The following is a 24,986-nucleotide window of genomic DNA, read 5'->3' as shown; positions in this document are numbered from 1 at the left end:
GGCGTATGGGTCATTAACACATAGTAAACTTTTTATATATTTCAGATTTTTCCTACATGTGTGTGTGTGTGTGTGTGTGTGTGTGTGTGTGTGTGTGTGTGTGTGTGTCACTTTATCATTTAATTGCAACAATCTATAATTTTCAAATGCAATTTCATAATTTCTGAAAATAATCTTCCAGTATAATTTAAAATCTTTCTATGCAATTTATGCAACAGTCAGAACGAATCCAACGGATGTCTATATTAGATAGCCAGATAGCACCATGTTCAAGATAAGGACATAAGACGTCTTAAAGATGTCTTTAAGCAATCTTATGTCCCGATTTTGGACAAGCTAGCTGTCTACTTAAACAGCATTTTGTTATATTGTTCTATGATAGAACTAATATACAAAACACTATAGCATTATATTAGCAGAATAATGGGAACTAAAAGAAGTTATAGAAAAATTCCATACGTTTCAAAGGGTACCATGTCGATTAATTTTAGCGTTTCTCAAAATTTATCGGTAATTTACACTCGAAGATCCTTCTAATGTTCCGTCTGGTCTCCGCCGCCGAATCCACTCCAGCCGCCGAATCCACCTCCGTCGCCGAAACCGCCACCGTGACTCAGCTCTAGGTGACCACCGCCGCCGCCGCCGCCGAAATCGTGGCCGCCGCCACCGCCGCCCCCGCCGAAATCGTGGCCGCCACCACCAAAGCTACCGCCGCCACCACCGCCGCCGCCGCCGTGACCCCCAAGGTCAATAGGATGACCCACAGTGTACCCGAGTACTTCGTACTTATCCTCACCGCCGCCGCCGCCGTGGCCGTGGCCGTGATGAATGTGTTTCGTAATCGTGTGCGTGTGGTGGATAGTCTTGATTTTGTACGGTACATGGATTATCACGTGACTGCTAAAAAGGACGCGGATAAAATTAAAGATTTTGATCTTGGCTTCGAAAGATGGAAAATTATAATACACGATTAATGTTATTATCACACGATATGAAATTATATTTAGACGTTCCAATATAATAAGTTTGGTTTTAACTTACTGATGATGCCCGTGTCCATCGGCGTTGGCTAAGCTAAATAGTGCGGCGACTAAGAGAATAGTCAACTGAAAATAATATTAATAATAATAAGTAAATTACGTCCGTGTCATGATATACAATCACTTATTGTTAGAGAGAAAAATGCCATTTGCGATTTTGAAAATAATAGATATTGTTTAATAAACATTGTTAATAAAGCTATACATCGCACCCTTAGAAGAATACTGTTTTGACTCAAAAATTTACAATTTTCAGGAGAGAGTAAAAACAAATTTAATTCATTTTTTTTTAATTGTGAGATAATTAACGCAATTACAATTACGATATTTTGTTATAATAAAACTTATATACCGTTTCTTGAAGAGATTTGGCGTGATTCATGCACTTGTCGAATCACTTATGACACTATTCATCCAATGACCCCGCGACATAACCGGTTTAAAAGAATAACGACACTTCTGCCCCGTGCAGTAGATTTCGTATATAGACTTGTGACACTATTATAGCATGTATAGATAACAGTTTAGGTACCTATTCTTTTTAACTTAAAATTGAAATTTCTTGAGTTGTGACAGTATTCTTCTAGGGGTGCGATATACAAAATGAATCCTATTTATTTTAATTGTATTATTACCAAAAAGTAAAAAAAGTTATTTGTTTGCAACGGTCGACTAGCAATAATATATAACAAAAATACGCCTTTTTGCATATAATATTAAGTAACATAATAATTTGAGTATGAAATTTCAATAACAATTAACTTTTTACAAAAAATATACCGAACAACAGATAATTAGAAAATCTATGAACACACCAAGTCACGATTGAAAATACAATAAACAATAAAAATTATTAATTTATAATTATTAATTGTAATTATTAATTATAATTATTAATTATAATTATTAATTATAATAATAATTAAACATTATTTTTATACTAAAGAAATCTTAAAAAAAAAAATGTTATTTACAATTTCTTTAATTGTGAAAATTATAAAACAAATGGTTCTTACATTTTTTCTCCTTGATTAAGTGTAGAAATAAAATAATCCGAATAATTAGAACTCCAAAAATCTCAACCATCACCGACTGTTACCGTCTCACTTCCGTTACTATGACTCTCTTAAGGTAGCCAAATGCCTCGTCATCTAATTAGTGACGCGCACGTATGCGGATTAACGAGATTCCCACTGTCCCTATCTACTATCTAGCGAAATCACTGCCAAGGGAACGGGCTTGGAAAAATTAGCGGGGAAAGAAAACCCTGTTGAGCTTGACTCTATAGTCTGGCACAGTTACTGTCTCACTTTCGTCATGGTCCAAAATGCGATAAACGCATCGTAATTCGTCTTGAGACTTACCAAGAAGCGTGGAATCAAGTCTCGTCGTTCTGTCATTGTTCCGTTTTTCGAATAGAACCGGCGAGAAAAGTGTCGCTTCCGCGACAGCAGGGTGACGAAGGCGATAAACGTGTGTTGCTCCACCGCCCGGTCTCGATCTGACGACCATCGCGAATCGCGTGCCGCTTTATATATACACGCATGTGATAGAAGCCGGATAAGAATGAAAGGGATTATTTTACCACCCGGGTGCGCTGCTCCACTCGTGAAAGGAGTCGTCTATAATGGCATTCTCAAAGCAAAAAATCATTCGATCGCGGTGGGTACAGATAAGAGGGGAACAAGCGCCGCGCCCGCGCCGGTGGCGTACTTCGCCTTCCTCCCTCGCCACGCTCGCCGCATTTGTATCATTTCCTCGTTTTTGATTAGATCCGTCGCAGTGGGCTGTTCCTCCTTCTAAAGAAAGGCAGACGCCAGGTGAACGGCCAAGATCAAGATCGCGATCGTACCACGTGCACGCGGGCGGACGGACGTGAGTTTGCGTTCGTTTCACTAATCTTGCGTAAGAGAGGAAGAACAGTCGTGCGGCGCGTTCTTCCCTAATAATCCTTCCTGATTTAAGATTGGAAGATTTCTCTCTTTTTACCTTTTAATCATTTCATATCTAATTATGTTACCACTTATCTGTTACAACTATCATTATTCTATTGTAACTGCGGTTCACACGCTACAAATGCTTCGAAGCATTCCTTTTCTCCTTTCTTCCGGTGAAAAAAGAAGGTGAAGAAGAACGCTTCGAAGCATTTGTAGCATCAAATGGACCGCAGCCTTATCTTACATGAAGATGTTCGAATGTTTTGAGGATATTCTACCTATATCATAAAAATTTGTCATAATAGGATTGCAAATATTTATACATATATAACCATGTATTACATATATATTTATTCTGAATAAGTCTGACATATATAAATTCGGATGTAATATCCCAGATAGCCAAACCTGCGCAGGCAGATTCTGAGCAGATTTTGCAGTAAATTTTTGATTGATGATGTTAGAAATGCAACAAATTTCACACAGAAGCTGCTTTATCGGACGATGTTTGTCAAACTGTTATCAGAAAATGCGACAGAGCCTGATGGTCATATTGCCTGTCAGCAGGCTCTGTCGACAGAGCACGAGCTTAATGCGAATACAGATGGCTATGGTTTTGATATGAGATTTCGATCAAATTTAGTGCGTGCATGTTGCTAATATTTTGCTTACTGGGATTTTTTATTTGAAGTATTTGAATATTCAGAGTATTCGGACATATTTAGAATTACAAAGCAAAAATTTTCTTACAGTGTAATAAATATAATATAAATATTTATTAAAGATGTTTGTTATTAGTGCGTAACAAAAATAATATCTTTTTGTATCTCCTCTTAATTGCATTTTTTGAAAGAAACGGAGAGATAATTGAATATTATTTAAATGTAACTAACATTTATGGAAAAGTTGCATAGATGAGTAAGATAGTAACTCTACCTACGTTCTGTCTGTCTACATTCTACTTGAAAGTTCAGCAATTGCTGCCATCTGTCAGTAAACTGCTAACACCAATACATACATTTGCAATATTATAGTTACATGCTAGAATTACAAATATTAGAAATTATGGTATATCATAATTGTAGCATCTTGTATTTTATGCAAAGATATAACATCACGCATCGCAAATTTTTCTGCACAATAATGTTAAAAATATTTTGATCACCTAGTTAGAAACAGCAATAAGTCACAATATAGTCAAAATGATGTCAAAATGATCTCAAAATTACGATTTTTGGCCATTTTACCATCATTTTAAAGTTTTGACTTCTTTGTGACTTTCTGTTCTACCTCGGTAATTGTCTCAAATCTAAATGTAACTGTTGGTAATTATTATAATATTTATCAGAGCAGTTATTCGATAATTATTGTACTTGCATTATGCTTCATCTGTAAATTTTAGTGACAACCAAACTGAATATATGTATACAAAAGTTAATTTAAAGCAAAGGGGGCACTACTTTCGCAAGATTTGCATAATACAAGAAGCTACAAATGTGCAGATCAACATCTCCGTATAATCGTATGGTTTATCATCGAAAACCGAGCAATTAACGAAATAACGCTGTATCGGGCTCGCAAATTGAAAGTTTATTATTAATTATAAATTTATGTGAAAGTCATAGTAGCATTTTTTAAGATTAACGCTTGATAAAAAATGCATTTACGAAAGCAGCTCTTCTCTTTTGATCTGATAATTATTTTCTACTTATTCCTTATATTATAGCATTATATTGTAGGATTTTTAATGAATTCCAAAAATGTAAATAAATAATATAAAATCATATTTCAATTAAAATTAGATGGTTTTTAATTAAAAAATATGATTACTGTAATTAATCATAGTAATATTTATATAATCACGCAGATTTAAGAGCTATAAATGATGCTATTTATTAGAATAACAATAAGTTAAGTATAAATAAGCTAAATATAAGTGGATGAAAATAGGATTTAGAAAATTATAAGGTTATTTTATTGATTAGCTTTTACTAACTTCTCTTTTAAATGCTATAGAGATAATTTGCTAGCAATTTGTTCATTTCCATACTTTCTCTAGCGCGTTTCTTCCTTAATTTACTTACTCACTAGTTCTTATTAAATTGCTTTAAAAAAATGTCACACTGCCTTTCTATAATGAATAGAAACCGTACTCAACGTATAACGATGTACAAGAAATGTGCTATTGTTTCATAATATAATACACGCGTACATTTTGGTAAGACAAAGAGAATAAATTTGAAAATATTATAATAAAGAAAAAAAAACACAAAATTTTAAAAATTTTGCAAAAATTTTTTTAAAACCTTTCACTCTTTTTTTAGATATATATAGCTTTTCTGGAACGCGTTATTTACATGTAATAAAAAATTAGCTTAATCTCAATCAGAATAAATATAATATAAATATAATTCATGCACATTTTAAAATAAAAATATGTAAGCAGTATAGAAGAAAATCGAAAGAAATAGACGCATCATACACGGTACATGTTGGAAGCAATATTGAAAATGTGCGCTGTCGATGGCTAGTAAGTTACGGAAGCGAGAGGGAACCGTTTCCCCTTCCTGAAGAAGCGCGCCGAGCGGAGCTGATAATACGGAGGCGCACACGGAACCAGCGAGGCGATGACCGGCGACCGTTCACTTTCTGAAATTTGCGTTCACCTTCGTAAATCGTGCCCACGGGAGAAAGGGAAACCGATCTCGGCGTGTCTCTCGCGTAAAACGCGCGCAACGCGCAAGAGCAAATTATACGTATATGACGGTGTATATATATGCCGCGCCGCGCCAGTGCTCGAGCGAGAAAACAAAAACGAATAACACGCGAATACGGCTTTATCCTTTTCTTTTAGGTACAGCTCGCGAGGCCGTGACAGTGAACTCTCTAGTGAAAGAATTCAATCTAATCCGGCCAGGGTCGAGTAAATGTACAGGGTGTTACGTTTCAATAAGTTAACAGAGTGTCGCCTTATAGGAAATTAAATGTCACGGATCGGACGCTTAGACGAATATCAAAGTGGCACCGTTTCGGGTCTGGATCAGTTTCACTCAACGTCACTCGTGCGCACTGAACGGTGTGGTCAGTTAACTTCGATTACAATTGAGATAAAAAAGCGACTGTAAAAAAATAAAGAATTGGGTAAAAGAATTGGGTAACTGATGTTTTAACGGTAAAACTGAATGTTTTAGAAATTGACACAAAAATGCGCTACCGAGAAAAATGAATGGAAATTAAGATGTATTTTTTGTTACATATTTTTCTACTAATGGCATTTTGTTTATATAATTTTTATACATATAAGACTGTAATTACTCATATAAATGCAATAATATGAGATGATGAATAGAATCGCTATTTTTCATGAATTATAATTGAAGATATTTATGTACAAAAAACATATCTTGTATGTATCTATAGCAAATTATAAATTATAAGAAATAAAACGCGCAAGTTGTATAGAAATTTTTATCTTTTTTAGACTAAATATTTAAAAATATATTTTTTATACATAAAGAAAAATTTATATCTTTTCAAATTTTTTTCTAAATCAAAGTTTATACATTTAGTATCTCTTTTTTATTATATTTTAACACAATTTTCTTTCATATATCAAAATTGTAAAGTCTATTTATTTTACATTTTTATTACGTCCATCAATTTTTAATAATTTAAAGTATATAAGCACTTATTAATTACATTTTTTAAATAAATTTCTTCAATTTTTCGCATCTACGATTTCAATTATGCAATAAAAATAAGACAAGAGAGCACAAAAGTGCTATACAGAGTATACTTATGTTTATTGAATAATGCAACACACGGTACTTGAGAAAGTGTATTGTAACATATATTCGTCGATCTTACGAGTGGTTATGCACCTTCATCAATAGTATCTCATTGGAAGCCTTACGATCTATTACCAGGAAGTAATAATTATTTTCGCGGATATAAGATATCCAAAATAATAAGAGTATAATGAATGCGGTTGTTCCGCAAAACCTACAAAAATAAAATAATGAAAAAGAAATGTGCAATATATATATACGTCTGTATATAAATGAAGGAAACGTGATTTAAATGTAGTTTCGTTTAAGCTATAATTAAGGCATGATAAGTCACTTTTAAACATTAATGAAAACATTAAAGTATTGTCACTTATAATTGCGTCTATTAGACAATTTGTTATAAAACAATTATTATTTATATTTAATTTTAAAACTAGCTTTTTTATTCCATGTTTTCTGGCAATTCTAAATTTATTTATTATTATAACATATTTTTTTTCGTAAAAATATTGAATAATTTTCTCTACTTTCTACGCATGTATATCTACGTTTTATAGAGCTAAATACATGATGTTTGTCTAATAAAATTGCAATGAGGTACATTAAGAGAAGAACAAGGAGAAGAACATGTTTACGTTAATGTATACACTGTCGGATTTTATGCTCTTTCTCTCTCCCTTTCTCTCTTTCTGTCTGTTTGTCTCTCTCTCTCTCCCTCTTCAAAGCGCATTTTACTTGATCTCCTAATAGACCAATTTATGCGTTATTCGTCGCAATTTTCTGCTTTAAAATATTAGCACTTATACGGAAGGAAAGATCGCGATTTTCTTATTCCGCAGTGAAATTTCCGGTATATAAGAGTTTATTGTAAAATTTCCACCGCAAATTTTGACAGTTGACTCAATAATTGAGGTTACTAATTGTATCTAGCAGAATTTTATTTCAGGGATAAAATATCTCGTTTTTAGAAAAAATTTAAGGCATATCGAAGTCAAGTCATAATTAAGTATTTTGCTATTTAATCATGATTTCTGTAAGTTTCTATATAAAATTGTAACTTAAAAACTATCGGATTACATCAGTGCACAGTATATGTTGAAAAATAGAAAAATCTTAAAATATGAATGAAATAAGAAAAGATGAAATATAAAGAAAAATTAATTATAGATAAAACTGTAAAATAAATTTACCAAATACTTTACATTATATGAATATTATATATTTAAATCGTAAGTACTTTATATATATATATATAGAGATATTTGAAAAAACGATAATATATCCTAAGAATGGAAAATACATGTCAATTAGATAACTACCAAATCATTTAGTCGAAAGCGTAATTAAGAACGATTAAAAAAATGCTATGTATGGTTATTAATCTTTAGACACATCTTCAGACGTGTTCTGAATGCACTGACTCGTGGACCTATTGTATGTGAAGAATTGCAGTCATAAGAAATTATTTAATCTTAATCCATTCCTTTTATTGTATTTATCATACAAATCAAAAATTTGCACCGTGCTTTTTTGTTCAATTATTGCAAGATTTTTACTATAATTTGAACTATAAGTAATATATTTCTAATAAAAATTTATTTGGAAATGAATAGAAACTTTCTCTTTGTCATTATACATTTTTTATTTCATTCCTTTCTTTCTTTCTAGAGTTAAAAAAATTTAGTTTAGTCCAAATAAGTTTGGCTACTATTGTTAAAAAATTCATATAATATATACATTTTTTGGAAAAAAAGTTATCGATAGTTTTTGTTTATTGCTGAAAGGATTGATTTTCACGTCATCTTCCAAAAAAGGAGATAGTAGAACTGATTAGGAAATAGAATGCTATTCAGTTTTTGTAAAAAAAGCATGAGGTTAGAAATTGGACCTTGAATTCGGTGCACGAAAGTATGTGCGTAAATGAAATGCGTGCTTCTAACGATCCCATTGTCAGCGCCTCGGCGCGCGGCGCGTTGCGCGTCGAGAAAGGATTCGTGTATGTGGACCGTAACGGCTGCAATATGAAATCGGTGGTTATTCTTGTCAGTGAAATTTTTATTTTTAATTACATAAAATAGAACACAGTCGGTACGATAGCAGAGGAATACGAATTGGTAAATTATATCGAAAAAATCGTTATAATGTGTATATATGTATATATATTCGTGAATTTTATTTTCTTGAAAACTGCAGAAGACAGAATGTAGAGTGTTTGCAAACAATAGTTGTACATTAATTTTAATTTTCGATTTAATTGTCGATAAATATTTTTTATTTATTAATATAAGTCTCAAATAAGAATCTATAAATGCAACTGATATCAAACAGAAAAAAATATTTGATCAATTAATTTTTGCTTGCACTAATAATTTTCAATTTAATTGTCGATAATTATTTTTTATTTATTAACAAAAATCTAAAATAAGAATCTATAAATGCGATTAATACAATCAAACAGAAGAAAAATGTTTGATTATATCGAATTACGCTAATGATTTAATTATTTACGCGATACATATAATACGTGAAGTAATTTTAACCCATTGGCTGTGTAAGAGAATTTTACTATTTGGGCCAAAAGTGTGTTGAAAAAAGTTCGTCGGATTATTATGAAACTTGATACCCTTATGTTTTTTGGGTCTCTGAATCCGAATATGATGTCAGATTTACAAAATTCAAAATGGCGGGTCCAATATGGCGGATCAAAATTACAAAAAATGGTCTGATTTTCATGAAATTTGGTACTCTTATGTTTTTTGGGTCTTTGAATCTAAATAAAAAAAATTCATAAAAAAAATTTTTTTTCAAAAATTTCAAAAAATTTCAAATTTCATAAAAATCAAACCATTTTTTCTAATTTTGATCCGCCATATTAGATCCACCATTTTAAATTTTGAAAATCTGACATATTCGGATTCAGAGACCCAAAAAACATAAGGCTACACAATTTCATGTAAATCTACCAACTTTTTTATTTTTAAACCGTCATATTGGATCCACCATTTTGAATTTTGAAAATCTGACTTCATATTCAGATTCAGAGACCCAAAAAACATAAGGGTACCAAATTTCATGAAAATCAGACCTTTTTTTGTAATTTTGATCCGCCATTTTGGATCCGCCATTTTGAATTTTGTACATCTGACTTCGGATTCGTGATTACAAAATGACGGCTATAGCCGCAAAAACAAAAGTGGCCAAAAGTGCGTATGACGGCTATAGTCGTAACTCGTAACGTAGAAAAAACAAAGTAAAACTTTTTAAATTTGCTTGAAATTTGTTACTCGGGGGTTTTTGGGGATTAGCGACCCCAAAAACCCCCGAGTAACAAGTTTCAAGCAAATTCAAAAAGTTTTACTTTGTTTTTTCTACGTTACGACTATAGCCGTCATACGCACTTTTGGCCACTTTTGTTTTTGCGGCTATAGCCATCATCGACATCAGTCAATAGAGGTTAATAAATGCATTATCAATGTATAACAACAGCATATTTTCATCCTGTTATGATTTATTTACGCTACTTACATAATATTTATGTTATAATTCGGAAAATTGTTTCTTATATTGTAATAACAATTTACTGATTGAAAATAATATCTTATAAATATTACAATTGCTTTGCGAAAGTTTGCATTATCCTGAAAAAAATAAGAAAGTTTTTCTTTTGCTTAAATAAAAATGTTAAATAATATTCCTGGAAATATAGATATAATATTCAGAGAATCAATCGCGCGCGTCGAAAGTGCAATAACAGTAAATGTAGAACACTTTCCGTAAAGTCGCATTGCCGGAGTAGTTACATTCTCTTGTTATTTATTATTCGTATTTTGGAAAGCATACTTTGGGTGCGGCTTATAGATTCATTAACACGCATCTATTTGCGCGTCACCTGTAGAATAGTAATTAACAATAAAGATTTAATTTCGTTCAAGATAAAATTTGACAAATTTATAATATTACCCTTTTATTTAACATATCTTTCATATTTTATTTTACTTTTTATCTTTATTAATTTTTATTTATTTACTTTTATTTTATAATATATTTTATTTCTATAAAAGCTTCTTATCATTTCTTATTTTTATCTAATAGAAAGTATTTAAATAAAATTTGTGTGCAAATAATATTATATTTTTTTTTTCATATAACTATATAAAATACAATTTCCCTACAATTTGTAATAAAAAAGATATTTTGAAGAACGTGTATGCACAATTTAATAAGCAAAGCAAGAAACGAAGTAGAAACCAAGTAAATTAAAAACTAACGCGAATGCTACTGCACCCAGGAGGCTTATATTAGCTACATACGATAGCTAATAAATCCTATCAATTTTTTTGTCGCTGTCTACTATAATTTTTCTATTTACCGTCGATATTTTCCGTCGCTATCTACTAACTTTCATTTGGCGAAGCTCTTCACCCTCCTCCTCGCTCAGAGCCGCAATGGTATTCTATTTTCATTTCATAGAACTGAGATAGTAAGCGCAAAATACACCTGTCGGATCAATCTCTATGCTCATCCGAGTTATCCCGTCGGGGAAAAAGCCGGGAGGAATCTTGCCGCTGTGATGCAGCATCTCTCGCATGATGAATACACACAGTTGGAAAATTTATGTAAATACTTTTGTGAAAAAATCTGCTGGTTAAAGTTTCTGTGTTAAATAATCAACATATTTATCATGTGTAAATTTAATACATGTCTGCTATGTTAACTAAACGTAACAAATATAAAGTGTAAAAATATTAAAATAATTTTAAAAAATATGTTAAAGTAATACAATTTGTATCTACGTATTTATTAAATGTATTAAAATCAACACTATTTTTGAGTTGTTACATTTTCTTATGTGTTAATTTTATCATAAAAGTTATATTAATTGTACACCTAATTAACTTCAAATTACGATTAAAATAATATATTTTTTTGGTTGAAATATTAACATAGAATCAGTGTTACCATTTAACACATCCATATTATGTTAAATCAATACAAAAATTCGAGTGGACCGTTTGTGATTTATGTTAAATTTAACACAAGTTTTCCAACTGTGCAGCGAGATATACGCCCATCACGTCGACGCGCTGTCGACGCTATTATATCCATCTCGCTCGACGAAGAAAGTGTCGATTTCTCCCTAAACAAAAATTCGACGGCTCACCCGAAGCCCGCCGCCGGTGCGCGCGGGGCCTTACCCTCTCGGTACCCTGCCCGTTTTCCATTTCCATTCAGCGCGATGGTACGGCGGACGCGGCGATCGCTCGTAAGTACATTTCCACGGTGGGAGGCGATCGCGACTATGCACCGCGTCTATGCTCTTTTTATCTTGTATAAAAGAGAAGAGGCGTAGCGCAGATAGCCGCAATACATCTGGATCATCCGCGGCGGCGAGCACGACCGGACACGGATCGCATCAGTAGGTGGCATCGCCTCTTCGCCACCCCGTGCCTCGGCGACGACGACGACGACACCGATAACGTGACGACGGGTCGGATAGGGGCGCATTATCAGGCTTGGCAAGTGGCGTGTCAATTCAAGGGCCGGCGATATGCGGTGCTCGGTAAGTCAGATTTTCTCAACTTTGCGTTTCAAAAGATTTCTGGCCACACCTTCTTAAATGTCAATATTAAGCTTCTTTCTTCAATCGAGAAGCAGTATCTTTTTATTTTTTGTCTTCTATTTTTGTTGATTAATGGTTCTTAAAATTAGATATGCTTGTCTTTGTCTCAAAGAAATATAAGAGGAATCTGAAAAGCGACGAAGCTATTGTCTATAGAATGATTTTATCCGACAGTTAATTAAAAGTGAAAAATTTTGAACATGTAAATTTTACGAAAGAGCATCTTTCATTTTTTTTATTATTGTTATTTATTTGTCCATCTCGTTTGTTAATGAGGCTATTAATTAAGATTTATATTTATATTTGAATAATAAGTTGCTTTTTAATAGTTATATTATAAACAAATTAATTTATGCTTTAACGTATAAGAAATGAATTTAATTATTTAAGATGACGTACTGCCTTTTCTTTATCGTTAAAAAAAAAAGTAAAAACGTCGAATATTAATCCTTGGAAGAGCAACAATTAATTTTGTTGATTTAATAATTTAGTTTAATAAATAATATCACGTAAATTTACACTATGTTTCTCAACTTACTATTGACTATTGCATTTATAACGTGTCTCGTATTTTGTAAACCAGAATTAACGATAATATATTTTGAGTATTAATTTTCAAAAAGAAGCTTAGAAAAACAAAAAACAAAATAATCGGTATATATATTTTTATAAATTAAAAAAGTAATATTAACACAGTTTAATTAAATAAAGTAACAGTTTATTCGAATTTTATATTTGAACCGATTTCTAGAATGCAACTCAGAAGAATCCGGTAAGTATATACAGGATTAACTTTCATCGTGTGAAAGTCTCAGTACTTATCAATGAAAGTACGATTAAGCGAAGGAAGAGGCGAGGCCGATAACGGCTCGCGAGTTTAAATAATTACGCTATTCACGACCATAAACCGAACACTAATGACAACCGTAGCGTATCAAAATTGCGTGCCTCAACGTGTACTCTTACAAATAAATTTTCTACACGCGACTAAGCTCTTTCGTGATTTCGTGCAAAAAACCTGTCAACTTAATAGACAGTTTACTTCATCGTTTATGCTCCGTTTACCGTTAAAGGAATGTTAATCAGCAATTAATGTTCGCAGGCCCTCTGCATTCTGCTGCTGGCGATTAGCGAACCTCTTTTTACTTATGCGTGAGTATTTGTGCCGTATTTAATTAAGATTAATTAATATCGGAATAAAGGAAAGTTGACTGGTCAGTTGCCAGGCTATCTTAAATTCACATTAAAAAAATGGAGATTGCATTACAAAATTGTAGAAAATTCGTAATAAGTAATAACATAATCGGTGGACATGCAAAGTCTCGAAAAATCATAATCGCGATAATTGAAACAATGTCCCGAAAAGTCATAATTTTGAAATATAAGAAATGGAACAATATGCCCGGAAAAGACCAAAGTGAACATATCAAGATAGCACCGTATCTCGAAATCCAAAAGAGAGAATAGACAAAGTATTTCAGAATTGCCTCGACAATTTTTTCAGAAATTTTAAAATTCCACAAGTCAATTGCTCTCTCTATGTGTCATTTCGATACATTACAATTCTTATATACAATAAAAAGAAATATGTGTGTGTGTGTGTACAGCTCTTATATATATATATATATATATATATATATATATATATATGGTTTCTGGTAGTACTTTTAACACTAAACAAAAAAGTATATAAGTTTTATAGGGCTAACCGCTCTGGTTTTCAAGATATATACAGTGTTAAAGTTAAAAATAAATAATATATGAATTTTTAAACAATACTTCAATTGTGTGTGTGTATAAACAGTACACACGAAGGCGGGGGAGGGGCGGTAGCCCCTCCCCCGCAAGCAGGGGGATGGGGGTGAACCTCGTTTTGCGTGAAAATTTAAAAATCCATTTTTTCTTCTTTCGTCGCTCCGTATGAAAAGTTGCATTGTGTAAAAATATTTAATATCTGTAACAGAAATAATTTGTTATAGCAGAGAATAGTTAAGATATTGAAAAGTGGCATCTCGTGACACCTCGTTTTGCGTGGAAAGTGTATGCGTGGAGGCAGTAGGTTCCGCCCCCCTGCGGGGGGCTCCACCTATTGTTAAACTTGACACATAGTGTGTCTTCAAAGTACATGCGTCGGCTTTTCACGCGTGAAAAGTTGTAAACCCATGTGGCACCTCGTTTCATATCGACAACATATATCAAGGTCATTGAAATCGGTGAGGTCGCCCTTAATCTAAAATTTTACCAACTTTAACACTGTATATCTCGAAAATCAGAGCACAGTTAGCCCTATAAGACCTCTATAATTTTTTGTTCAGCATTAAAAGTACTACCAAAAACCATCGTCAAATTAAGGCACCAGGGTTATCGAAATCTAACCATATATGTATATATATCTTAGTTTCTTATCTATACGAATTTATACAGGCTTTCCCATTTTAAATGTCCCAAGCAAATATCTCAAAAAATATAGAAAATACGGAAAAATGTCCAGACAAAAGTTGCATGGTTTGAAGGGGGCCACATGATAAAAATATGAACTTGACCTTGAGTAACCTTTTCAAGGCCCAGTCAATGTGATTGACGTTTTTTAAAATAAAACTCCATTTTATTGCATAGATTTGTAGCCTTTGTCGAAACGTTTTTATAATAATAAAAGAAATCGAATAATAATACTAATTTTTACATTTGCAATTTTGCAAAATTGAATACGTCTACAAATTACAATCAAGTTTCTTAAAATAATTTTTTTTTATTTTTTTTTACAAAAATCGATTCCTTAATTATTATTCTACGTATAAAAATATCCAGGTAAGTCATTGAAAAGTGAATACTTTACGAGATATTCTATATTTTATATTAAAAATATTATATTAAAAATATTATGACAAAATTTTAAACATATCAAAAAATTCTTAACGAAAGAAAGCTTTATTTATGTAGTGTTTTGAAAACGTCTCGACAAAGGCTACAAAAATATAACATGAAACATAGGAGGTTAAAAAATTCAAGGTAACCTTGTCCTGACCTTGGTGACGCCACCCAAAGTCACACTGATAAGATCAGTAAATAGATCTTTTTCAAACCTACAACTTTTGTATATAACATTTTTTCAGAAAACTACATCCTTTCAAGATATACTGCCGTCTCAGTATTTTTTATACACACTTTTATATGCAGAATATTTAAGAAATATTGATTAGTGTACACTATACAGAATAAAATACGGAACGCATAGCTTTATTTTATTTTAAAAATTTATTGAAGGAAAAAATATTTTAATCTGTAAACAGTTTAAACGATTACAATACAACGATAAACGGGGGAACATGCAGAGTTTATTTAAGTGAATACAAATTAATATAATTCTCTTAAAGATGTTTTGGATGTACTGGTCTAACCAAAAGTCATGGAAATATTAAAAACACCGATATTAACTCTCCAGATATTAACTCTCCGTAATTGTTTTCCCAGCCGCTGTATTGAAATATCTCCTTCTAATATTGAACATCTCTTTGTCGAAGTAAGGATCGACCGTCGCGTATTTATTATTGTCGCTGTCTATATTCCGCCTAATTCTTCGCCTGATGTTTATGAATCTCATTGTCGTTCCGTGCTGGATGTTTGTTTTTCTTATCCTAATGTTAAACTTATTATTCTTGGTGACTTTAACCTGCCAAATATTATCTGGTATCAAAACAATTCATCTCTGAATTATAATGCCAGGGGCGGCTCACAATTAAGACAAGCTGATATTGTCAACGAATATTCGGCAATACAATTTCGGCAATACAATAATATAAGCAATGTGCTGGGGAACGAGCTTGATCTGATTTTTTCCTCTCTCGATGGTATTCACGTACATGCTTCCCTTGAGCCTCTCCTTCCTTGCGACACACATCATCTTGCTCTCGAATTTGCCCTGCCACTTTCCACTGCTGCTCGTCCTGCAGGGAATTCTTTCTGCAGACCGTGTTTTAAACGTGCCGATTTTTCTGCAATTGATGACTATTTAGGTCAAATTGACTGGGACTCTGCCTTTGCTAATATTCCGGTGGATGAGGCCACTGAGCTACTTTACTCTCACTTGAACTTTGCGATTAATACTTATGTTCCCTCTTATGTTATTTTTGAATCTACTTATCCAGCATGGTTCACCAAGGAATTAATTTCTCTAATCAGGGCCAAGAAGGCGGCACACTTAAGATATAAATGCACTCTCTCATTCTCTGATTATCTATCTTTCTCTCATCTTAGAGCTAGATGTAAATCTCTGTCTGCTGTTTGCTGGTCTGATTTTATTGATAAATCTGAACATGCGCTGTCGAATAATACCAATCTTTTCTGGGGCTTTATCAGAGACATCAGATCTTCCAAGCATTGCGCCTCTCAGATTCTGCATAATGATCATTTACTGGAGGATGATGAATCTATTGCGAACTGCTTCGCTGATTATTTCGAATCTGTTTATATTAGTAGCGATGTAATCGACGAATACCCTGACAGCGGTTTTAACTTAAATCACCCCTTGGATCTTTTATCCCTGGACATATCAATTTCGGATGTGTATAACGAGATTTGTGAGCTTTCATTGAGCTGCTCCGCGGGGTTGGATGGCATTCCGCCTTTATTACTAAAATCATGTATCTTTATCGCGTCAAGATTTCTGTGGCTGATCTTTAATAAGTCACTGAGGGATGGTGCCTTCTCATCTCTTTGGAAGCAATGTCTCGTCTCTCCGATTTTTAAAGGTGGCGACCGTCAATCAGTCACTAACTATCGTCCTATATGTAAACAAAATGTTATGCCGAAAATCTTTGATGGCATTGTTGCTCGAAAACTTAGCTCCCTATGTAAAAACATTATTATAAAAGAACAACATTGATTTGTACCGGGACGTTCGACAACGACAAATCTTGTTAATTACTATGATTTTTTAACTTCTACTGTTGAGAGTGGATCCCAGGTTGACTCAGTTTATACCGATTTTAGAAAAGCGTTCGACTCAGTTAATCATACAATATTAATGTGTAAACTTCGATCTCTAGGGTTCGGAGGTTCTCTTTTGCGTTGGATATCCTGCTTCCTATCAAACAGGTCTCAAGTCATAAAGTTTAATAATAGCTTCTCTATAAGTATAAATGTTTTGTCTGGAGTGCCGCAGGGCTCACATCTTGGCCCTCTTTTATTTGTTTTATTTATTAATGACATAGCTGCTTTTATTAAACTAGACACTACAGACGCGCGCTTTGCGCGCGCTATTTAGCTTTAACATTATGCTATTACTGTTACACTATTAACCCTTGATACACACAATTGTCAAAATATACAATGACAGCTGCAAATGAAGTAAGCGCAGCAAGAGAACCAATCGGCATCGCGGAAAAGTGACAACAATACCTATGACATGCCCTTTTTAGAAGAGGATTCTGCTCTTTCTTACTGTATGCTGATGACCTTAAATTATACCGCCGGATTAATGGACCTGCTGATGCGCTTTTATTACAACATGACTTATTTGAACTTGAGGCCTGGTGTAGGAGGAACTGTCTTCGGCTTAACGTCTCTAAATGTTTTGTTATTCACTTTTCTCGTAGACGTAACTCATATTTATATAACTATACTCTTGATGGTTTACCTCTCTCAGCAGTGCGCGAAGCTCGAGATCTCGGGGTCTTGTTCAGTGCGGACTTATCATTTAATACACATATACAATCAATAGTTTCATCTGCTTATAGAACGCTTGGATTCATCCTCCGATGGGGTAGACTTTTTAAGAACATAACCACTTTAAAATTATTATACTGTACGTTAGTTCGCCCCAAGTTGGAGTACTGTTCCATAGTTTGGTCTCCGTATTTTGAATGTCATCAGCTATTGATTGAACGTGTGCAGCACAAATTCCTGCGTATGGCTGCTTATCGGCTAGGTAATCCCATGTCAATTACTTGCCATGAATACTGCACTATATTAGATAGATTAAATCTGCTATCGTTAGAAAATAGGAGACTAACCTTTGATCTTACATTTATTTTTAAGCTTCTTAATCACTCTATTGATTGTCCGGTTTTGTTGGAACGTATCTATTTCAACATCCCGACTAGAGAATTAAGACAGTACTCCATCTTCCACCTCGAGTATCACACCGTACTTTGTATAGCGCAAATTCGTGTGTAAATAGGCTAATAATATCTGCAAGTAATTTCTCTAATAGGGTTGACTTTTTTGGTGGCTCTGTATCAACTTTTAAACAAAAACTTTCTCGTCTACTCTTGTAACCTGAATTTCTTCATATTATGTTGTAAAATTTTAATTTTATTGTTCTTGTTTTTCTTTTCTCTTTGTACGCTAAAGGGTTTATGACTCGTTAATAAAGTTTATTATTTTTATTATTATTATATTACGGCAAGTCTAATAGAACGTAAAAGACATAGATTTAGTGACTATAAATAACGGTTACTACTATTTCTTTCTTAAAAAAAATTTCGGCAAAAAACTTTCGAGAGTGATTTGCCCTGAATTCAACTTAATAAAGTAAAATTTGTGAAAGATTATAAAATTCTATACTGCGCGCCGAAAGTCCGATCACGAGTAATAATTTCACTGATTTTTTGGCAATTTCTTTAAAACTATGTTGTAAATCGTTTTAAATTTTATTGCTATATTTTTGTTTGTTGATGGCCTGCTTGCGTGTAAAATATCATTATATTAGTAATATTTTTAAATGTTTCTTTTTACACTTCCCCATAACATAAGATTACGTGTTAAAACTCAGTATTCAAATCTTGATAACTTTTTATCTAAATTGTGAATCGATCTGAAATTTGACCCCGAACTTTGAAAAAAAAATACAGAATACGATATTAAATTTTCATCAACTTCGTAGCATTTTGACAAATCATTCAGAATATCTTTAAGAGTAGCTTGAGAAAAAATCGTTTCACTTTATTCAAATAAATGATTTTCTTTTTAATTCGTCTGTCAATTCGATCATTAAATATACGAATTTATATATACCTATATATAAATATATTAATACGAATAGAAATACGAAACTGTTTTTTATATTATCATTAAAAAATATGGATTTAAGACGATTTTATAAATATATCACTCTTTATAACATTCTCGGTAATATTAATTAGAAATTTTTGAAATGTTTGTTGAAATGTTGGCAAATAGACTAAATAATAATATAAACCGTTAAATATTCTCGATCTCCACCTCCATCTATTTTCCTTTTTAGAAAGGTATTGGTAATCGTGCCTCGACACGTAAGGCGGAGTCCAGCAGTGCCATGGCGACAATCGGGTCATTACAAAAAATCTTACGGTGTGCCTTATGATCGCTACTATAAAAAAAAACCATTCCGGCTGCCACAAGGAGGCGATGATTTTGATCATGGTCCTGAACCTACGAATCACGTGAATGTACCGTACGGCAAAGACGTTCGTCACGCAATATCTTTTGGTAAAGGATACATCCCGTACGACAACATTAAGAATTTGCCATTTGTACATGAGAGGTAATCTTATGTTTAATATAATTTGTTTTAATTTAAGTTTTTTATCTTTAACGATTATATTTTATCTTTATCTTTTTAACTATATATGCTATTCTAATTATAATTATAGTATAAAGTATACCTACAGTATAATAATATAGTAAAAATAGTTCAATGGAATTTTAATTACGATATAACTGATAAAACAAAAACAGTATAATTAGAATTAGTTATACCATAATTAATTATAATATTATTTTTACAACATAATAATACATGTAAAGATATCTTGTTTTTTTTTTCGTTAAAATTTAGTTGCACACTTTTTATAAAAATATAAATATTGCTTTTTGAATTTGTGCGAATAAATAATCAGAAATTCATACAAAGTACTTCTCACAAACGAACACTTTTACTTTCAAGAATAGTTTTGTAATGGCTAATAAAAATTACATACATATATATTGACATCTATATATTCGAAAGGGTCAACCAGTATTATCCAATACTGGTTAATCTGATACCGGTTTTTTTTTATCAATTAACCGGTATATTTACCTTAAGTTTCCACTCGTGATCAGTTTTTCCTAACACGATTTAAGCTTCTTTTCTTTTGTCGATTCAGATACGCCGGTGCTTACGGACGTCAACCGAATTATCCGCCAACCAGTTTCACATCGGTAGGTCAGGAATACGCGCCATCGGCGACAAATCCGCAGACAGACTCGTTCTTCTCGGACATCTCGGATAGCGATGCCGGGAGCCTAAAAGACAGCATCAACAAATATTACAGCACCCGCTCGATCGAGAAAGACCTTAGCCTGAGAAATCAGCAGGCCCTCAGCAGTCTTATAGAGAAGACCAAGGAGACCCTGGCGAAGACCGAAGCTCTGTCCTCGGGCGCGTCTCCAGCCGCGTACGCCCACGCTGCCACCGCTCCCACTTCCGCTATCATTCCCTCCGCCATCGCCGGGGCTGTGTTAGTGCCGGCAGGTATACCGGCGGCGACTATCGCCGGTAACAAAGATGGTATCGTGCTGCGGGACACCGTATCCCTGGACGAATATCAGAAGAAACTGGAGGAACTCACCAAGACCTGGCCGAGCATGTTATCCGCCGGCACCAACTTCGCCGGAGCGATTTCCGCGCCCCAGCAGCTGCACGCTAACTTCCCTATCACCGGTCTACCAGGTGCCAGCTTTGGCGCTCCGACCGCCGGTGGCAATTGGATCGCCAGCTTCGCCCAGCCCAAGCAGGGCTACGCTGTGCGCGAAGACCACGGGGATTCCACGACCTACGACTTCAGAACGATGACCGTACAAAGCACCCCGTACCAACAGCTCTCGTTCGGTCATGGGGGTGCGTCGGTTAGCACGGGGATCGTCCCAAGCGCTCATGGGTAGACGAAGAATACACGCAGGAGTGTTAATGCCGCCCGGTTCGCATCGCGCACTCAGCCGTTACACATTTCTTTGTAATATTTAAGAAATATATTTATTTTTTTACTTACGTAACTTATAATAATGTAGCTCCACTATTTTACTTTGTATTGAAAGAGCCAAAAGAATCGGCGAACTTCATGTCGTGAAGTCACTTCGTGATGAAGACAAGCGCACTGGACGTCATTGATACTTCTGATTACATGTAATTTTGAGAAATTTAAATTAAATTTCTTCTAACGCAGACACGGCAAAATATAATGTATGCTCATATTTGCCACGAATGTATAAATATGTGGAGGTCATTTTCGCGCGCCTCTCTTGCTTGAGGCGTCGATACCCGATTTATAATAAAATTATATTTAGACTTTAGAAAGTTTCAATTATGCATATATGTATATGCAGATATTCCGCGCAGTGTGTGCGGTAACGACACGTACATAAATATGTTATGTAATGTCGGAATCTCAATAGAGTATTTCTAATTTACATAAATCTTATTTAGGATCTCTTATTAATCTTTATATTTTGATGAGTTAGAACACTATCCTTATAATATCCGCTCTCTCATGTAAGAACTTTTTTTATTCACATTAATGCAATATTGACTGATTATACTTATGAGTTACAGTTATGTGGATTGTCCAAGAGAAATTCCTGCTTTGAAGGTGTCAAATATTATTGTAGAATTATTTTACACTTATATTACATTTCCATTTTTGAGAGAAAAGAAACGGAAAGAAAGATAGAAAGCGGAGAGAAAAGGAGAGAGAGAGAGAAAAGTTCTTTTTCATTTATCATCATTTATCTGACAATGAGACTGCATATATTATAAATAATTGTAAATGAAATCCAAATTTTAATAAATCTCAATTATCTGTTTCACATACTCAAAGACGCAGTGTCTTTGAAATTATAAACAAACAAATAACATGCAATAATACACATAGAATAACTTCAGGGCCATACATGTTAAAAGAATTTAAAATGTTAAAATGTTAAAAGATTTTAATTGAATGTGGAAATAGTAATTGAAATTTGGCACTACATTTTATTAACTACTCAATCATATTGCTCTATAGTAAATCAAGTATGTTTCAGTAATCAACTTTAGGAAGATGAAAGTTATAATAACAGTTATGAAATCAAACGATCGTATCAGATTATTAATGAGAGAGTGGTGTAAAGTTACGGAAATTTTCTTAACGTTCCAGCTAATTTTACTTTTCCTTTGTTTTGATCAGAATTGAAGTGTGAATTTGTATTTGCAAAATGCTAAATGTCTCGAACAAGTTTCGTCAAATCTGCCCATCTCATATATATATATATATATATATATATATATATATATATGTAGGTCTGGAAGTATGTTCCGGGACTTTTATTTTTGATATCGGTATATTCCGGGACATTTGGCAGTTTCCAGGACTGTCCTGGAAAAAATTGATGTCCTACGGCATTTTTTGGGACAGTTTTTTGAATCTGATTACATATATATGCGTTATATTCCAGGACTGTACATTTCAAAAAACGTAAACAGTCCCGGAACATACCTCTGGACCTACATATATATATATATATATACATATATACATATATATATATATATATATATATATATATATATATATATATATATATGTATATATATATCCACATATATACATATTACACATATATACATATATATTATTTATATATAAATATATATTGTTTTATTTATAATATTACGTAAGGAAATTTAACATAATGTCTGTCTGAGCACTGACAATTTTCACCACAGTCTGGATATTATTAATTTTATATTTTGTTACATTACATCTTTTTACATTTTTATATTTTCAAATTACAATTTTTGTAAACTTAATTAAATATTTTATGAATTTTGAATACGGGGAAAAAATTGTAACAGTCGCTAGACAAACTTTCAGTCTCAGATAAAAGACACAAATAAAAGAATTTAACATATAAAATGGAATTGTTTAAAAATTAAAATGTTAATAATTTTCTCGTTATATAAAAAAATAAAAATAAAATGTTATTACTTTAACAAAATCTCATATAGGGTTTTACAATCGGCTCAATACTGCGCCAATACTGGTTGTCGCAGTTCGGGTACTGGCATAGTCAGTACTGGCATAGTACTGACATTCATAAACTTAATTGCTAAGAAATTTTAAATTGTAGTTGTAAGAGAGTTTACATTGTAAGTTATTTTAACCTCAATATTTTAAATTCACCAAAGAATCTGTGGCTGAAAGATTGTACGAGTTCTAGAAAGATATATTCCATATACGTGAAGTGGATGACATTGCGTATCGTTACAATTTCAAATACCTAAGATTTATGCGTGTAATAGTATGTAATGATGTCATTCTTAAGATTACATAAGATGTAATGATGAATACTAGGACAATTTTAGAGGCTCATAAGACAGATTACTATTATTCTTACGAACATTATTAAAGCATATTTACGTATAAATATTTATACGTATAATTATAAAGCTGAATCTAAAGCTGTAAATATGGAAAAAATTACGAGAAAACGATAAATTTATTTATAAAAAATTTCGTTGCGACAGTCTCTAATAATATGTAATTAGTATTACATATTAGTCAAAGATATTTCAATTATTTTTACTAACCAAATAGTTTTTAAATTATTTGTAAAGGACGAGGAATTTCATTCCGACGTATCGTTATAACACGTATATTGCGTGTACTAATTAATCTGACGATTAATTAAGTATAAAATATTATACATTAATATATTTGCAATGTATAAAAAAAATATATATGATGTATAAAGGAAATTTTTAAACGTAAATAATAATTAATGTCCCACTATTTCCACCATTTTTTAATTTGAGAAGTAATTTATGCAAAAGAGTGTCTAGCGACTGTTCATTTCCTGATTAGGTTATAGATACAATAATTATTAGATAAACTGATAAATCATTAATAATTAAATAATAAATTATAATTATTTATTAATTATAATTATTTATTAATTATAAAACGAATATTTTAATTACCAAAATTGACAGAACAAAATATCATTTTAATTATCAGATTATTGATAAAGCTATAATTATACCTTTTTTTGGAATTAACGTTGTGAATGCTCTTAATTATCCAAAAAGATATTAATTTTTGATTTGTATCTATTAATCTATAGTAAGAACGAGCCACGAATTTTCATAACGGCAACTGTCACATCAGCAATTGCAATGTTTTTTTTTCTGTAAAAATTGCAATTGAAGGTATTTGCGGGTAATAAATATTCACGATGGCCGTTAAATCTGACTAGTCGGAAACACGCGCCGTTTCCACGGTCGAGCGATCATGAAGGCGACTGTAAAAATCGGTCGACACTCAAACAGAGTAATATACTGGGAGATCACGGTCACCAGCGGAGATCGCATCCTCTCTCGTTCTGGTTACTTTCACTGGAAGACCGATGACCGGTTGAACGTTTGAAAGTCGAGAAAGCCACGTTCTCCGCGATCGCGCGGTTTACACGGTTGTATAGATGCCGCTCACGGTTGTAATCGGCAAGAAGGGAATCGATGGCAGAGAATAGGAAAAGTGAAAGGATCGGGAAAGGGCTCGGTAGAAAAACGATATAATTTGCTGTGAGCGAATCGTATAACCAGGTT

At 32.9% G+C, this 24,986-nt stretch overlaps 2 protein-coding genes and 1 long non-coding RNA gene across 4 annotated transcripts in view; 1 reads left to right on the top strand and 2 right to left on the bottom strand.

The window, feature by feature from the left end:
• Vps26 (vacuolar protein sorting 26) overlaps nt 1-24,986 on the bottom strand; it is an 83,861-nt gene that overhangs the window by 43,720 nt on the left and 15,155 nt on the right. The window lies entirely within an intron of this gene.
• On the bottom strand, nt 830-20,584 carry LOC143898731 (uncharacterized). Its single transcript, XR_013257284.1, has 3 exons — nt 20,445-20,584; nt 1,042-1,106; nt 830-900 (listed from the first exon to the last, which is right to left on the bottom strand). It is a non-coding gene; the product is annotated as an uncharacterized LOC143898731 (long non-coding RNA).
• Nucleotides 12,112-24,140, top strand: LOC143898723 (uncharacterized). Its single transcript, XM_077408394.1, has 4 exons — nt 12,112-12,325; nt 13,488-13,537; nt 19,629-19,907; nt 20,512-24,140. Exons 1-4 carry the CDS (start codon nt 12,314-12,316, stop codon nt 21,287-21,289), a joined length of 1,119 nt encoding a protein of 372 aa, XP_077264520.1. The 5' UTR covers nt 12,112-12,313; the 3' UTR covers nt 21,290-24,140.

This window comes from Temnothorax americanus, unplaced genomic scaffold (assembly GCF_048541705.1).
Source record: "Temnothorax americanus isolate GAGA-0224 unplaced genomic scaffold, ASM4854170v1 Scaffold24, whole genome shotgun sequence".
Lineage (NCBI taxonomy): Eukaryota > Metazoa > Arthropoda > Insecta > Hymenoptera > Formicidae > Temnothorax > Temnothorax americanus.
This window is presented reverse-complemented; position numbering and strand designations above follow the sequence as displayed.